General features: G+C 43.6%; 1 pseudogene and 1 gene segment (V, D, J or C); both read left to right on the top strand.

The window, feature by feature from the left end:
• Nucleotides 1-3,499: 3,499 nt before the first annotated feature.
• LOC105879449 (immunoglobulin lambda variable 6-57-like) lies at nt 3,500-5,038 on the top strand. The segment is given in 2 exon segments: nt 3,500-3,579; nt 3,704-5,038. Coding segments are annotated over 2 exon segments (369 nt in total).
• A 10,762-nt stretch (nt 5,039-15,800) lies between these two features.
• On the top strand, nt 15,801-18,681 carry LOC142863507 (uncharacterized; annotated as a pseudogene).
• The last annotated feature ends 394 nt before the right edge of the window (nt 18,682-19,075 follow it).

Below are 19,075 nucleotides of genomic sequence, written 5' to 3' on the forward strand. Positions count from 1 at the left end.
TTCTCTTTGCTTTTTCTCCAGGCGGCTTCCAGTCCTCACCCTGTGGTCTTAGCCACTCCAGTCACAGAGGGAATGGCTTGGAAAAGGGTAAAATGTTTTACCAGCTGTCTCTTTACTCCCCCATACTCTTTTTGGGAATTAAAACCTGTGTCCCTGCCCCAAGGCCAGTAGCAGAGGGGTGTGGGAGTGTCATTTGTTCTTTGTACCTCGGGAGATGGCTCAACAGAATTGTCATGAGACGGAATGGATCAGAACCATCAACTATAGTTAACAGCAATAGCCTGAAGCTGAAAACTCCCTTTAAAAGCTCTGTATTTCTGCTTTTAGAGGACTATGGTACTTTGGAACAAGAGTCTGCCATTCTCCTCATTTGCAGGCAAACTAATAAACTTCTCTTTTCTTTTCATCAAATCACTTGTCCTCATCCTTCTGCTGTGACCTTGGGGACAAGTGCCAAAAGTGCAAGTCCAGTAACACTACTAAATCTTCCCCTTAGGCTTCTAAATTTTTCTTTTCTTTCTTAGGCAGAACAGTTTAATTTGGGCACAGAGCTTCCAAATATGTATACCAACACTCCTAAATTATGTGGACCACTGTAAAATTAGAAGTACCAGAGACCTGGAAATACAGTGTAACTTATTGTTCATTTGTAACTTATTGTTCATTTGTTTTGTCTATTTCATAATCAACCTGCTCCTCTAAAACATGAGTGCAATGGGCAGCAAACAGAACAAAACCCCACTGGGATGTGTCCTTTTGGAAAGCTGAGCATGGTGGAAAGGTCACTGCACTGAGGACTGAGTGCCACATTTAACTGTGAGTCTGGTGTTTTCTCAATCACAGAATAAAAAACCCAAAATAGGTCCTATGTATTTCACAGATTTATTATAACGTTCAAATAAAGAAGCATAATTTTGGAAAAAATAGAAGCTTTTCAAAAGACAATAGCTTGCATTTGGGTAGACGAAATAAATTCTTGCATATATGATCAAATTCAACAAGCATGCCAAGACCACTCAATGGGAAAAGGGCATTCTTTTCAACAAAATGATGCTGAGAAAATTAGATATCCACATGCCAAAGAATGAAGATGGACCTTTATCTTACACCATCTACAACAATTAACTCAAAATGGATCAAATACCTAAATATAAGAACTAAAACTAGAAAACTTCTACAAGGAAAAAAAAATAAGGTGAAACCTTCAATACATTGAATTTGCCAGTTACTTCTTGGACATGACACCAAAAGCACAAGCAGCAAAAGCAAAATCAGGGGCAGCATTAAACTTAAAAACTCCTGTGCACCACAGGACACAGCCAACAAAGTGAAAAGACAATTTACGGAGTGGGAGGCATACTTGCAAATCATATATAAACAACATCAACAACAAAAACAAAAATAACCTGATTACAAAATAGAAAAAGGCCTCGAGTAGATATTTTTCCAAAGATGATTTGCGAATGACCAAACGAACATATAAAAAGATGAAAATATGCTCAACATCACAAATCATTACAAAAAGACAAACCAACACCACGGCTATCATTTCACATTCATTAGGATGGCTACTATAAAAAAACAAAACAAAACAGAAAATACCAAGTGTCGGCAAGGTTGTACAGAAGCTGGAACCCTAAGCACTGTTGGTGGGAACGTGAAATGGTGCAGCTGTCTGAAAAACTGTACCGTGGTCCCGCACAGAATTACCATGTGGTCTAGCAATCCCATTTCAGGGTATATCCAAAATATTGAAAGCATAATATCAAAAATATATTTGTATACCCATGTTCATGACAGCATTCTTACTCTTAGACAACACATGGAAGCAGACAAAATGTCCACCCACAGGTGAATTGATAAACAAAGCATAGTATATACATACAATGTGATAATATTTAGTCTTAAGAAGGAAGTAAATCGTGTCACGTGCTATACCTTGGATGAATCATAAGAACATCATGGTAAGTGAAATAGGCCAGTGACAAAAAGACAAATGCTGTATGATTCCACTTATACGAGGTATCTAAAGTGGTCAAAACCATAGAAACATGAATCAGAAGGATGGCCGTGGCTGGGGGCAGGGGGAAAGGGTGATTAGTTGTTTAATGGGTATAGAGTTTTGCAAGATGAAAAAGTTCTGGAGATCTGTTGCACAACAATATGAATGGGTTAAGATGGCAAGTTTTATGTTATATAATTTTTGCCAATTTTCTTTTAAATAAGCCAGGCTGAAGATGAGGGGACCCACTGAAGCACAGGCTCCCAACATGGGGTGCACAGAAGACAGTCTGCTTGTATGAGTATGGAAAAGAGGAAATATCTTCTGCATTTTCACTGACCTCATGCCGAAAAGGAACATGTCCGTCTCCTTAGAATGTTGGCCACAAACCACAAGCCTGGGGGTAGGGGTGCCCAAGGCAGTTCTGTGACTGTGCCACCAATGGAAGTCACAGATGTTTGCACAGGACATCATGGTGGTCACAGACTCTCCAAATACCATTTATTCTTATCTTAATTCGGAATCACTAACCCTAATGATATACCATCTCTTCATTAGGCTCCAATTTGGCTTAAGACTATTCCACATAAAAACTAAAGTAGTAATGCCCAACTGCTCCACAAAATGAGAAATCTGAACTTTACATTAACCATTCTATCTGCCCTATCCAGAGATCCAGCTGATCCAGAGCTCTGCAGATTCTCTCTCCAAACCTCTTTGAAGTTCATCTAGTCCTATTGGCTTTTCATTCTAATGTCTTATTTTAAATCTTCACAGCTCTGCTTGATTAGGGCCTCTAGTCAAATTCCCCTTGATTCAAACCCAGCCCACTGCTCCCTGCCTCCACTGAATTTTTCTGCTTTCGAGGTATCTTACGATGACGAAAAATGGTCTGTGATCCCAGGGCCTCTCCTTCTTTCTTCCTGAATGTCTGGGCCTTCTTTCAACGAAGGACTCACAACCTTGTCCTATGTGGTCCCTCCTCTCCTTCAAACAGCCCATTCCCACCATGACATCCGTTACCTCTAGTAACACAAAGTGACTAAAAATGTCTGAACCAGAGCAGTGGCCCCTGGCCCACGTGCAGAGGTTTGCAGGTTAAATGTACAGTGAGCACAAGACGAATGTGCAGAGACCCCTGAACACGGGACATGTGGCTGGATTGTGAGGGGTGAGGGTGGGAAGTGCAGGAGCTAGGCACCAGCACTCGCCCAGGGCCAACGTGCCTTCTCCATCCACCAGAGGGCGCTGTGGCCCAGGCCCCTGCTCTGTGCTCCCCAGTTTCTCAGTGGCTTACCCACCCCCAGCAGGTGCTCCTGTGCCCTCACCCGAGTGAACACCCCTCCCACACTCACTCTCTCTTCTCAGCTGTGGCCCAGGCTGAGGTTGGAGGAGGGGCTTGCGCAGCCTCCAGAAAGCGGAAGATTTGCATGGAGATCTCCCACCCTGAGGATGAGGGTGACATTTAAGAAGGGTTGGTGGACTCAGTTCTGGCCAAGGCTCAGGAAGCAGAGCCTGGGTTGTCCCCACCATGGCCTGGGCTCCCATCCTCCTCGCGCTTTTTGCTCACTGCACAGGTGGCTGCCTGCAGGGAACGCAGGGAGGGCATCTACGTGCCACCTGGGAGGATAACCTCTCCCTCCTCCCCGGAACAGTGTCTGGACGGTCCTCACTGATCTCTGTGTCACTCTCTCCTTGCAGGGACTTGGGCCGAGGTTGTGTTCACTCAGCCTCACTCTGTGTCGGGGTCTCCGGGGCAGAGTGTCACCCTCTCCTGCACCCGCAGCAGCGGCAACATTGGGGATAACTATGTGAGCTGGTACCAGCAGCGCCCTGGCAGTGCCCCCACCACTCTGATCTACAAGTATGATCAAAGACCCTCCGGAGTCCCCGATCGGTTCTCTGGCTCCAAGGACACCTCCTCCAACTCTGCCTCCCTGACCATCTCGGCGCTGCAGTCTGAGGACGAGGCCGACTACTACTGTCAGTCTGGTTATGGAAACTATGATTACACAGTGCTCTAGACCCATGGAGAAGTGAGACAAAAACTCCCCAGAGGTTCCCCATCCTGGGCCTGCCCTCAGCCTGTCCCCACCACGGTGTGTTGCTCTTTCCTATCTGCTGCTGAAATGATAGAGTTGAAATTTTTTGTTCAAACATCCTTCTATTTCCCCCCCCCCCAAATACAAATTTCCATATCTTGATGAATGATCTTCTAATTCTAATCTCTTTGCAATCACTTCATGGAGGAGATTTAGTTTAAAACAGAGTTTTTTGAGCCTTGGCACTATTTACCAATGTGGGCTGAGTCCTTCCTTGTGGTGGGATCCTACAATGTTTGTGTAGAAGCATCCTTGGTCCCCACATATCAGATGCCAGTAGCAACCTAAAGCCCAAGTAGCTACAAACATTTCTAAGTATTCCCTGGGAGCAAAATCTCCCCAGTTTGACAGCTCCTTGGTTAATACAGCATATTCTTAGCTATTAGGAGCCTTTGGTTTGCCATTCAACTGGACGTGAGGCTCGATGCATTCTTTCTCTGGGCCTTTGCTTTTATTTTTTATTTATTTATTTTTTTTGAGACAGAGTCTTGCTTTGTTGCCCAGGCTAGAGTGAGTGCCGTGGCGTCAGCCTAGCTCACAGCAACCTCAAACTCCTGAGTTCAAACAACCCTTCTGCCTCAGCCTCCCAAGTAGCTGAGACTACTGGCATGCCCCACCATGCCCAGATAATTCTTTCTATATATATATATATATATTAGTTGGCCATTAATTTGTTTCTATTTATAGTAGAGATGGGTCTTGCTCTTGCTTAGGCTGTTTTTGAACTCCTGACCTCAAGCAATCCGCCTGCCTGGGCCTCCCAGAATGCTAGGATTACAGGCGTGAGCCACCGCGCCCGGCCTGGGCTTTTGCTTTTGCATGTGTTAGACTACACAATTACACACGAGTCAAATGATTGTTTTGGTGAGTGAAAAATACTCCACGCACTATGAGATCAGAAAACCTGCTACCCAATCACATAGGCTCTTCTTCTAACAAGTGTGCAGTAAATTTTGTTTTACTTGCCAAAAAATTACTCCCAAAAAACAAAACAAAACAAACAAACAAACAAATAAAAAACCCCTCTAATAATTTTCACAATCACTACCACCCCTCTCTGTGGGGCTATATTGAGCCTCTAAACCCTCCTGAACTCAGATGTGGTTACATAAGTAGCTTTAGCCAATGAAATGATCACAGTGAGGCGTGTTATTTCTTAGCAGCAGATGTAACGCTAGCACGTGCTTTGCCAGTTTCTCTTGTTTTTCTTCTCTAAGATCCACGGTGTATCCCAGAGAAGTTTCTCTACCGGCCTGCACCCTGGAATGAAAATCAAATGGACCCCAGGCACAGCCAGTCAGGGTTGGAAATGGTGTATAAACAGGAAATAAACTTTTGCTTTTGTAAGCTACTGAGATATTCGTATAATTTGTTACTGCAACCTACCTCATCCCATCTATTCTGAGTCCTATGGGAATTAAAACTGAAAGTATGTGGGGGTGAGGCAGGGATCTGCAGTCACAAAAATAACAAAATATATAAACTTGGTCTTGCTGCCATACAATAGACATTGAGCAAACTGTGTATGGAGGTGGCAAATATGGTTTTCCATTTCATTCATTGGTAAATATTTCATTAAGCTGTTACCTGTGAAACATGGGAGAGGGAAAATAATTCTAGAGCACCGATAGCTGTAGTTGAATCATTTAAAAAACTGGTTAGAAGCATGGGTTAATTCCCATTGGTGGAAGTTTGCATCTTACTACTTTTAAGAGATGAGCTCAGAAATAATGGTGGGTTTTTCCCCACAAATAAAGGAAAAAAGCAAGAAAGTGAGTCAAGAAACAGAGAACTGTAGAATTGCAAAAGCAATTATTCTCAATCCCAAACACTTAAAGACAAATTTGAAAATGTCTGAGTTAAAGATTTCCCTGTCCAAAGGATGGCAGGAGGCCATGCCTGAGCTCCTTGGGGCAGGGAGGCATGTGTCCTCAAGTGCCCTGGTGTCCTCTTCCTTAGCACCTTGTTCACCTCTTCACTTTTTATTATTCTGACTTCCTTACCTCACAGATCCACTGCAAGTTGCCTCCTAAATCTCTTTCAAATCCATCCTTTCCTTTTGATTTTCCCATCAGTTCTTTTCTTTGAACTCTCATCATTGCCAAGTCCTGCCAGGGTCACCCGTGCCCTCTGCCCTCCTCACCTGCAATGTCCCCTCCCAGGCTCTGCCCCCCTGGGAGCTGCTCTCTCTTTCCTGCTCTGAGACATGTTACCTCTTTCTCTTATCAAAATGTCTAAAATGTCTACTTCTTTCCTGGGGAGCTCTACTCCCAAGTTTCCCCAAGGATCAAACTGACGATGAACCCTCTGAGATTCCTAAATGCTCGCATGTAGTGACTGTCTAAAACCACCTTACTGTATTATGGAATTTTTATATTCACTCTGCTACTTGTTTCCTGAGATAGAAGTTTTTTTTTCCTTAAAATCACAAGCTCCTCAAAAATACAGTGCTTAGCAATACTGATCTGTGTGCCAGTACTTGGCACACAGAAGTCTCAATCAATACATGTGGGATCACAGTGAAAAGGCAAAAAATAGACTCAGGACCCAGAGGAGACTGAAATTCTACATGTGGTCACCAGGGGGCACCATAGGACAGTTTCTGGAGCCCAAGACATTGTGTTTACAGATGAAGGCCACAAAGGATTCTTAGTCTGGGTGGGGCATTTACAGGCGGGTGAACACAGTGCTCACTGATGCGGACTCAGCAGCTGTGTCCTCTCTGTGAGTGGTCCCAGCGCTGCTTCCTCCCAGGCCCTGCACATCAGGCAATTCACTGTCCACGGACCTTCAGGTGGCAACAACACATTTGCATGAACAGCTCCTCCTGTGTGGGCCTGTTAAGGATGGATAAGATAGCCTGGGGCAGCCCAGCCCCACTGTGAGGATCGAAGTCATAGAGTATATAGTGGCTGGTCCAACACCCATCATTCTGGCCACAGCTGCCCAGTCTTGGGGGCTTCCCTGCACCTCCTCCACCTACTGCTCCATTATGCAGCATTATGCAGGGAGGAGCCACCACTTGGGATCGAGACCAAGAAGCACTTCAAATGTCTGCATTGTTTTATGTTGCCTCTCTAGGCCTTGGCTTTTGAGCTCTGTCCAGCACCTTAACTTTAGTAACCGTTTTGAGGTCTGAGACCATGGGAAATTGTTCCCTTTTGAAACAACTCCGAAATTGACTGATATTGCTGGTATGCTCAGATGCCCATGTACAAGGAACTAACCTTGGGTCTGGGGGGTATAAAAATAAAGCGACTGGTGCATTGGTCACTCGAGTCATTGTCATGTCCATGTGTGTCTGTGTCGTTACTTTATGTTCTGTGTCATCTGCGTCCTGTAATCAGGCCACATCATTCCTGCCTGAGGCCAGAGATAAGAGGGGCAGGGGAATGTCCTTTGTTTTTTGTGCCATGAGAGATGGCTCAACAGAATTGTCCAGGCAGAGGTCATGAGATTGTCTTCCCAGGAGATGGAATGGATCAGAACCATCATCTTTAGTTAAATAGCAATAGCCTGAAGGTAAAAACCCTCCCTTTAAAAGCTCTGTATTTCTGCTGATAGATAAAATGATGGCACTTTGAGGCACACGTCTCCATCCTCCTAATTTGCTGGAAAATTAATAAACCTCCCTTTCTTTCTTCTCAAACCACTCGTCCTCATTCATCTGATTTGGCTTTGGGGATAAGTGCCAAACTTTTGGTAACAGACTTTGGCATCCTGGGGTGGGCCTATTGGTGACCTGTTGAAATGACACCCCACAACCACTGGAAGAGGCAGGGAGCAGCCCTAGGTCAAGCTGCAGGTAGGAACATTGCCTTTTCAGGTGAAAGATTGAGGGAACATCCCAGCAGCTGCTGGAACCTGATTAGTTCCAGAAAACACTCATCTCTCTTTCCTCTGGATTAGATGCAGCTCCAACCAGCTTTAACTTTGTTGAGGAATAGGAAATGGATCTGGGAAGTTTACAGACACCTTGGCCATTTGTCTGAGTAAGTTCCCCAGCATCTACACTAGGACCCTTGATTTCACCTATTTGGGAGGTTTTCAGACCTTCTTGCTCTGAGACAGAGCATTTTGTTTGGATTTGTTTGGAGGCACCTTTTGGGGGTGGAAGTCACAGTTGAGTGGAGCTAGGGAACCTGGGTTAGATTTGGAGCTTATGTGTACAGTTCCAGGGAACCTGGGGAATTCATTTGTCTCTGGAGTAGATGTTGGTTCTCCTTTGGGAGAATTCCGTTCTTGTTTGTGTGGTTCCCGTTTGTCCGGTAGGCCTTGGCATTTGAGATTCTTTGTGTTGGGAATTTCCTGTATTGTTTGTGTTTGTTGTTTGTGAGTTTTGTCCTAACATGAAAGGGGCCCCATTTCTATTCCATCTGAAAGCCCTTTGGGGAGAATCTTGGCTGAAGGGCTAACTTATAGCTATAAGTCTATGTCTAAAGAGAATGGTGTTATTGTAATGTAATGTACATCTTGGAGTATGAGAAGTGGCTATTGAATAAAACCTTAAATTATAATACTATCTTGCAACTGGAATAATTTTATCAAAGGTAAGGTAAAGGGGATGAGATCACATACGTACAATCTTTCATCCCACCACATAATGAAGAGGCTGAAAGGCTGGGTGGTAGAACTGGGGAAGTATTAATCAGGTTGGCTCTCATGAGCCCTTTATGCACTGCCCCCCTCCACCGCTGGCTCTCACGATGCTTTGTTTTAGTTGGATGGTCGCATTCCCCTGGTCTTCCCCAGCTCTAAGTCGGCTTCTGGGCACCCACCAAGGTGAGGCACTGCACAGAACCATGCCCCTGGGGGGCAGACCCAGTTGGAAGGGGGACTGGCAAGCATGGCCTGCTGCTGCACAGTGAAGGGGGATTGGGGAGGACAGTGGGAGCACCCACCACTCAACTGTCCCCCCAGGTATGCGTGTGATGTGGCAGACAGGTGCCAGCATCTCTTGCAGTTGGGCGATCCATGGGAAGATGCTGTAGGCTCAGCTCCACTTGAGCTAGCACTGTTGGGGCCCCTGCCAGAGGCCCCCAGCTGGCCCAGGGAATGGCCCTCACAGGTCCAGGTCTGGGGTGACAGTGGCCACCACTGCTGCCATCTGGCACTGTGAGAGTATATTAGTAGAGGTATTATGGAAAACAGTATGGAGGATCCTCAAAAACTTAAAAATAGAACTATCATATTATCCAGCAATCTCTTGGGCATATACCCAAAGAGAATGAAATCAATACGTCAAAGAGGTGCCTGCACTTTTATGTTTATTGCAGCACATTCGCACTGGCCAAGACTTGATGGAATCAACCTGTGTCCAACCACTGATGAATGAATAAAGTAGGTGTGGTATACATACATGATGGAATACTATTCAGCCATTAAACATTCCTGCCATTTTCATCAATGTGGATGAACTTGGAGTTCATTATATTAAGTGAAATAAGTCAGACATAAAAAGACAAATTCCAAATATTCTCATTTATGTGTGGAATTTTTTAAAAAGTTGATCTCACTACTAGAAGTAGTGAATGGAACAGTGGTGGTGACTGGAGAGTGTAGGAAGAAGGGGTGGATAGGGAGAAGATGGGCAATTGGTACAAAGTACTGTTAGAAAGGACGAACACATTTTGGGGTCCTATGGACAAGTAGGTGACTGTAGTCAACAATATGGTATTGTGTATCTCAAGATAGTTGAGATAGGCTTTGTGTGATCCCACCAGAAAGAAACGATCTGTGTTTCAGGTGCTAGATATGCCAATTACTCTGATGTGGTAGTTGCACAACATATACATGTGTGAAAACAATTATGTTTTGCCCCATAAATATATACAATTATGTCAATTATTTTTTTTTAAATAAGGCTTAATAACAGAATTACAGAACACTTCCCTCCCTTCACGCCACACCACCAAATCACAAAAGGCCTATTCAGTGGAGCCTTTTCCCTAGTACATCATGTCTGCCTTTGAAAAAAAGAAAAATGAAGCATACTAGCAGGCAAAAAAAGACAAAGTTTGAAGAGACGGAGCAAGCATCAAAGACGTATCAACACCAGACTCACTTATAGCAGAGATGTTAGAATTTCCAGATTGGGATTTTTTGAAAAGAAAATGTTATTGTGTATATTTGATATTTACAACATTATGTTATGAGATACATACACTTAGTAAAATGATTGTTACAGTGAATAAGATTAGGATATTTTCAACATATCTATTATTTCATATATTCCATCTTTATCTGTGACAAGAGCAGCTAAAATCTACTTTCTTAACAAAAATCTCTTACTAAAATACAATTTTATTAACTTTAGTCCTCATCTTGTACATTAGCTCTCTAAATTTGTTCATCTTACATATCCAGTATTTTGTATCCTTTGGCCTACATCACCCTCCCTCTGGTAATCACTGTTTCATTCCCTATCTCTGTGTATTTGAGCTCTTTGTTTTAACAAATCAATATATAAGTGAGATATTGCAATGTTTTTCTTACTGTATGTGGCATATTTCACTTAGCATAATGTTTTTAAGGTTCATCCATGGTGTAGGAAATGGCAGGATCTCCTCCTTTGTTAAGGCTGAGTCATACACACATGTGCATGTGCGTGTGTGTGTGTATGTGTGTGTATATACATATATGCATCATACCATATGTTTACTATCCATTCATCCTTCGATGAACATTTAGGGTTTTTTCCCCATATCTTGGCAATTGTCAATAATGTTACAATGAATATTGAGATTGCAGATATCTATGCAGGGCGGTGATTTCATCTCTTTTGGGTATATACTTAGAGCAGGGATTGCTGGGTAGTATGATAGTTATATCTTTAATTTATATAGGAACTTCCTTTTGGTTTTCCATAGCAGCTGTATGAATTTATATTCTCATCAACACTGTACTAGGTTCTCTTTTCTCCACACTCTTGCCAACATTTGCTATCTTTTGTTTTTTTGATAATAGCTGTCCTTATGGATGTGGGGTAATATCTCATAGTGGTTTTAATTTGCATTTCTCTGATGATTAGTACTGTTGAGCATCTTTTCATATCCCTGTTGTCCATGTTATGTCTTCTTTGATTCCACACATATGAAGTATCCAGTATAGTCAATACTATAGAAACAGAAAGTAGAAAGGCCCCATTGCTGGGCACAGATGGGTGTGATCCCTCTGGGCCCCTGGGTGGGCAGAACTGCTCTCAGACTGGAGGACAGAGTAGCTTAATCTGGTATTCAGGGCTGTTTCATATTTACATTCATAAAATGTACTGTGGGACCTTCCTCATCCCCACCTGGGTGGGCAGGAGAGGAAGAAAGGGGGGTTTAAGGGACCTGAATCTGAGTCAGTGGAAGTTGTGGTCAGAGAGACACAGGGCTCCTCAGGACTCCGACACACTGAGGCCGCGGCTGGTCTCTGTGCCCTTTATCATGCTGCTGTGCAGAATGTGTGCACCTTACACAAGCAACTGAAGGAGCAGTCAGCCAGTCCAACCAGTGAGGAGAACACGCTATGAAACTGAGAGATGAGTTGTGGTGAGGAAGTTGCAACCTAGTGAGGGACTATGGTGCGACAGACGACAGATCCCCCCTCCCCCTTTGTGAAGAAGGGCCTGTGGCAAAGACAATGGTCAGCTAGGGACCCCTGCCAACAGGCAATGACAGTAGGCAGGATGCGGACACTTGAGTTTCAGATATGATGCAATGTGGACCAGCACCAGCAGGGGGAGCTGTGGGCCTGTGTCTGAGACACATGCTGAGGCCACAGGTGTGAAGCCAGCACCTGGTTCCTTAGCTCCTGCCATGTGCTCAGTGCTCCCTGGGGCCCAGTGGATCCTTCCTCCCAAGTCCCTGGGAACCTACACATCAGAAGTTCACCAGCCTCACACCCTCCACAAACAAACACCAAGGCAGAGGGGCCAAGTCATGTCTCAGGGAGGGACTGGGAAAGTGAGAGGGGTGGAAAATAATTTTAATGAAGGGCTCATGCTTCTATCAGAGTGAGGGAAGGGATAAGAAAGTTTTGGGCTTCTCTGTCTTAGCAGATGGTCTCAGGAAGCAGATGCCTGGGGCATCTCTACCATGGCCTGGCCCCTTTCCTCCTCACCCTCATCCCTCACTGCACAGATGTCAGGGGAGCCACTGGGAGGAAACATGGCTCTTTCTTTCTCTCTGGGTGCCCAGCCTGGCTGGTGTGTTGGGTCCTAGACTTTCTATCTCTGTGACTCAATGTACTTTCAGGGTCTTGGACATGGTCTTTGCTGACCCAGCCATCCTCAGTATTGGAGAAGGCCTTTGGACCAGGAGGTCACCATCTCCTGCTCTGGGAGCAACTTTGGATCCTATATGTGTTGTTACCAACTCTTACTGGTGCTTCCCCCCAAATTCCAAAATTTGGCATCACTAGCCCCTTTGAGATCAATTTTCTGGCTCCAAGCCAGGCATCATGTCTTTTCTGACCACCACCTATGGACGCTGGCCTGAGGACGTCTGATTATTACTTTCACACATATGGCAGAGCCATCAATGTATACACAGTGTTACTTGTCCATGAGAGAGTGAGACAGAAGCCAAACTCTTTGTCTCCTGATCAGACCCAACACTCCCCTGTGATAATCAACACCTCTGTCATTAGCAACTGAGGGTCAGTGGACCTCCCCTGGGTCTGTTGATCTGAGAATGTCCCATCCCCTGATCCTATCCTAGCTTTAGGCCAAGCCATTCCTAAAGACACATGCTGTGCCTCATCACATCCACAGAAACATGAACTTCCTGTCCAGGGCACAGAATCTCTCCTGAAAGACAATGATGATGCTTTTCTGAAGGGAAGGAAGGAAGGAAGGAAGGAAGGAAGGAAGGAAGGAAGGAAGGAAGGAAGGAAGGAAGGAAGGAAGGAAAAGGGCAGGAAAAGAAAGAAAATTGTGCAAACAGAGGGAAGCTGATTGTAGTCATGAAAGAAAACAAGAAGGACTTCAGGACTACACTTGAGCTAGACACAATAGACTCAGGACTCACAGGACCTTTCAGCTCAGTTCCTGGAAAAATGACTCAGGTTTACCCAAGTATCTTCCCTCATCCACAACTCTCCCTTTTTCTACTGACTCCTAAATCCCCAGCAGAAACACCTGCCTGGGAATATGGCCTTGGGATGGCTGGAGGCCTTCCTACTTCACCTTTTCTATGCTAAGAAATACAGCACAGATAATGTATATTAACTAAAATTTCATTAAATATCTTGGTCATGATATGACAAAGTAAGTGTAAGGCTTTATCAGAAAAATAAATACAATGTTGAAGAATATCAAAGGCCAATACAAAATGAGATATATACCATGTTCATGGATTGCATGAATCAACATTATAAAGATGACAGTGTTTTAGGATGAATCTTTCAATTTAATGCAAGTGTTTTAAAATGCCAGTAATAGATTATAAACACATCCAAGTCAAAAAATTAAATTTAAAGTTAAAATTTATATGTAAAAAATAAGGTAAAATAGCTAGGGAGATTTGCAATAATAATAATAGAGAAGGGATACCAGATACTAAGATATTTTACATAGCAGTATTAATTAAAACGATGCATGAATGACATGAATGGATTTTTATCACTATATGATTCTCTTCAAAAATCAGAGTAGGTAGAATTGATATTTTTATATGATTTTGGAAACATAGCTCACTCCATTGATCAAAATAAGTGGCATTTTTATTTCACATTATTAAAAATCATAATCCAAACAGAAAAAAATTGAAATAAGTATAGTAAAAGTAAAAGGTTGTAGTTTGTATAGGGGTAAATATTTTTTATCTCAAGTGGGAAGTTGTTTCTTAAATAAACCTGCAAAGCACTAATCGTAAGGAGAAAATTGAAAGTATTTGGCTGCAATTATTGAAAGATTTTTGTTGAAAGAGTCATAAAATAGGTGAAATCTCAGGAGGATATGAAACAGTGGGAATGTATGTCCAAGGACAAAATATTATTTGTAATTCAGAAGAAACTTTACAATGAAAAGAGAAGAAAACTAAAAAATGTTGAAAAAACACAAATGTGCAATGCACAGTTGAATTGTGAGTGGATAAAAGTCAATGTGTGTCCAATTCCACGAGAAGTAAAGAGAAGGAAACAAAATATTCAAGAAGTTGTGGACTTAGCCAAGCACGTCTGTGTGGGAGGAGTTGTCCAGAAAAAGCAAACATCAAAGAGTTTGGGGCAGGAGCATGGCTGAGGAGCAGTAAGCCTTGAATAGGGGAAAAAGACAGAGAGAGAGAGAGAGAGTGTCTTTAGAGTGTTAAAGACAGGGTAAGGAACCTGCCAGGGGAGGGAAGGAGGTAGATAATGTGGGTTCATAATTGTGGACATAATTCTAAGTGAAGCATGAAGATTGAGAGTGTAGACCAGCAAAATAATATTGAAAAACTTAAAAGTAAGATATAATAAAATGCCAGTGAGAATGTGTGAAATCACAAACTGTCAAGACTGGGTGAATAAACACACTCAGCCATCTGGAGGCAACTTCCTCAGCGCACAAAGAAAATGAACGTGTTTGCAAGTGTCATGCAGATGTCCACCCTGTGCAGAGATGCAGGAACTGTTTATGAGAAAGTCCTTACTATGAGCAAGGTATTGGAAGCAAGCTAGTTGTCCGACATTGGGGGATTTATAACCAACACATAGAAGATGGAATGCTAACCAGTTGGAAATAATAAAATAATTTCACATACAATATGGATAAAATTCAAAGTATAATTATCAATTTAATAAGAAAAAAAACCAACCTCACTGAATAAAAAAGCAAAAGTCCTAAAGAAAAAAGCAAGTTGTTTATTTTAAAACATGAACACACATTATGAAATTTACAAGATTATATAATGGGCTACTTGGAAAGTAAACAGGAATATTATTATTTACACTTGAGTGGGAGGGTCTCAAATGAAGAGACATAATGGTTCTAAAAAGAAGATAATTTAGAACACTAAAGAGGCTTTCCAGAGGCTGATGATGAGAGTGCTAATAAAATAAGCGTGACTAAACTTCAGAAAAATGAACATAAAATATTCTTTATTTTTGGAGCTGTAACAGATTATCTAAGTAAAGTGATGAAGTATGCTGTGCTCATGCAGCTGAAAGACAAGCTCTGTGTAGCTCTTCTTTAGTGACAAGGCCATCACTTAGCCTGGCATCCCTATACTTAGAATTCCCAGCTGCCCTGCGTCCCTCACCAACATCATGAGCAGTTCAGAAAAGAGGGTCAGGAGAACCAGTGTTCCTCTACCTGGAATGCCCAGGTGTGTCGGAGAGGCAGGTAGTGTTTGGAGTCTGAGGGCAGTGAGGGGCAGTGGGGGGACACTCCTGAGATGGCCCCTCCCAGCTAGGAACCCTCTCGGAAGCCTCCAGGGCAGTCCAGCCATCAGTGTGTTCACCACACTAGGCTTTGGCTGCGACATTGAATGACCTGCCGGGATGCAGGGGTCATCATGAGTCTGGCCACCTCCACGCAGAGGTTCAGCTCATCTCCTCCTTCTCTTTGTCCTTCTGACATGTGAGTTTCCAGGCAGGTGGCCCAGCAACAGACAGATAAGGGCTTATTTGAATGCAGTGACTCCACCCCCATGAGGACTAAGGGAGGTTTAAGGAGGATTAGTAGAGCTCAGTCTCCAAATCTGAGATTCAGGAAGCAGAGTGTGAATCGCAGCATGACCTGGGCTCCTCTCCTCCTCACCCTTCTCACTGGCTACACAGGTGAGGGTGCACCATATGGGGGGTAAGGGGGAGTAAAGGATCCCCCCAACTCTGCTCCCCACTCCTCACTCTCACTCACAGTGGGCTGTGATCCTGATTTCAATGTCCTCTCTGTCCCCCTTACAGTGTCTGTGGCCCAGGCCAGGCTGACTCAGCCACCATCAATGTCCCAGGGCTTGGGACAGACAGTCACACTCACTTGCATTGGGGATGGCAACAATGTCGGCCACCAGGGAGCAGTTTGGCTGCAGCAGCATCCCGGTCAAGCCCCCAAATTCCTGATGCACAGGAACAACAATCGGCCCTCAGGGACCTCAGAGAGAGTCACTGGGTCCAGGTTGGGGAACACAGCCTCCCTGACCATCTCTGGGCTCCGGCCTGAGGACGAGGCTGGCTACTGCTGTGCAGCATGGGACAGAAGCCTCACGGGTTGCACAGTGCTTCAGGTCAGTGGGGAAGTGAGACAAAACTCATGAGCTCCCCTGGCCTCACCCAGCACGTGGGGACCAAATAGGGCATTTTCCCAAACTAGACTTGAGAAAAGACAAGGGCTGGTTCCAAGTTATAATAGTGTTTAATATTCAGGACAATTAAAAATAATGCCATGCCTGCGCTTTTGTTCCACCGGTGGCTGGGCTCCCGCGGCGCCGCCAGAGCTAATACTGTCACATTTGAAGATGGGGACTGAGGATGAGGAACCAACCGAAAAGTCTGAAAATGTGGGAAATGCAGAATGTAAGTGGCCAAAAACGGAAAGTCTTCACAAGGATCCTGTGCAGGAATCTAAGGTTGGTGAAACATGTGATTGGGATAGCAAAATAGAGAGTCAATGGGAAAAGCCGGCAGGAAAAAGGATGAAGGAGGACAACAGTGGCATAAGGGAGATAGTTGGCAAGGCCAAGAACATGGCAAAGGATCCACACGGGGGAGAAACACTACGAATGCGACATTTGTGGGAAAACCTTCAGTAACAGCTCTGGCCTCAGGGTCCACAAAAGGATCCACACTGGTGAGAAGCCCTGTGAATGTGATGAGTGTGGAAAGGCCTTCATTACTTGCAGAACACTTCTCAACCATAAAAGCATCCACTTTGGAGATAAGCCCTATAAATGTGATGAGCGTGAGAAATCTTTAATTATAGCTCTCTTCTCATTCAGCATAAAGTCATCCACACTGGAGAGAAACCTTATGAATGCGATGAGTGTGGCAAGGCTTTCAGGAATAGCCCAGGCCTCATAGTGCATAAAAGGATCCACACAGGAGAGAAATCTTACAGGTGTGATGTCTGTGGCAAAGCATTCAGCTATAGCTCAGGCCTTGCAGTCCATAAAAGTATTCACCCTGGGAAGAAAGCCCATGAATGTAAGGAGTGTGGAAAATCTTTTAGTTATAACTCGCTCCTTCTTCAACATAAAACGATTCACACTGGAGAGAGACCTTACGTATGTGACGTATGTGGGAAAACTTTCAGAAACAATGCAGGCCTCAAAGTCCACAGGAGGCTCCATACTGGGGAAAAACCATATAAGTGTGATGTGTGTGGGAAAGCCTATATCTCACGCTCTAGCCTTAAAAATCACAAAGGAATCCATCTTGGGGAGAAGCCCTATAAATGTAGCTATTGTGAAAAATCCTTCAACTATAGCTCTGCTCTTGAACAGCATAAAAGAATTCATACAAGGGAAAAATCCCTTGGATGTGATGAGTGTGGAAAAGCTTTCAGAAATAATTCTGGCCTTTAAGTACATAAACGAATCCACACTGGGGAGAGACCTTACAAATGTGAAGAATGTGGGAAAGCCTACATCTATCTCACTCTCAAGCCTTATAAATCATAAAAGTGTACACCCTGGGGAGAAACCCTTTAAGTGTGATGAGTGTGAGAAAGCCTTCATCACATACCGAGCCCTTATAAACCACAAAAGAGTTCATCTTGGGGAGAAGCCCTACCAACGTGATGTGTGTGAGAAATCTTTTAATTACACCTCACTCCTTTCTCAACACAAAAGAGTCCACACTAGAGAGAAATACTATGAATGTGACAGGTGTGAGAAGGTCTTCAGAAACAACTCAAGCCTTAAAGTTCATAAAAGAATCCATAAAAGAAGCCCTATGAATGTGATATTTGTGGAAAAGCCTACATCTCACACTCAAGCCTTATTAATCATGAAAGTACTCACCCTGGCAAGACACCCTACACATGTAATGAATGTGGAAAAGCTTTCTTCTCAAGCAGAACTCTTATAAGCCATAAAAGAGTCCATCTTGGGGAGAAACCTTTCAAGAGTGTGGAATGTGGGAAGTCTTTCAGTTACAGCTCTCTCCTTTCACGTCACAAGAGGATCCACACGGGGGAGAAACCCTATGTATGTGATAGGTGTGGAAAGGCATTCAGGAACAGCTCAGGCCCCACCGTGCATAAAAGGATCCACACAGGTGAGAAACCCTATCAATGCGATTTGTGTGGGAAGGTGTGTATCTCACATTCAAGTCTTATCAACCATAAAAGTGTCCACCGTGGGAAGCAGCCCTATAATTGTGAGTGTGGGAAATCCTTCAATTATAGATCAGTCCTTGATCAACATAATAGGATCCACACTGGAAAGAAGCCATACCGATGTAATGTGTGTGGTAAGGCCTTTAATATCAGATCAAACCTCACCAAGTATAAAAGAACACATACTGGAGAGGAATTTCTAAATGTGACAAATGTGGGAAGTCATAATGGCACATCCCAGAGGAGAACCTACGAGGAGGGAGGGAATGCTCTGGATGGGACCAGGATGAGGATGCCTCTGTAGCAGGTGGGGTTTACTGAGTCTCAAGGATTGCAAGTAGAAGAAAAACCTTACGAATGTGAGAGTGTCTGAGGTCCTGCCTTGTTCATGGGTTATACTTTACATAGTATAAATCACTGTAAAGGATCTGGAGTAATTTTTTCTATGTGATTTTTCAGTCATAGCAAGGAAGGCTCCAGTGTCAAGGTACTTTAGCCCTTATAGAATATAAAATACTCTATACTGGGGATAAAACCTATCGAAGGGATGGAATATGAAAAAAATCTTCAAAATAAGCAGACATTTCTGGACATAAAAGAAAACACAATTGAGGAAAGGACTTCAATTAGAAGTCACATAGTCATGATCAGAAAGTTCATATTTGGATGAATTCTGTGAATAAAAATGTGAGAAATTCAGGTACACCTTTGAATCCCAATAATACATTAGTT

Source organism: Microcebus murinus, chromosome 22 (assembly GCF_040939455.1).
Source record: "Microcebus murinus isolate Inina chromosome 22, M.murinus_Inina_mat1.0, whole genome shotgun sequence".
Taxonomy (NCBI): domain Eukaryota; kingdom Metazoa; phylum Chordata; class Mammalia; order Primates; family Cheirogaleidae; genus Microcebus; species Microcebus murinus.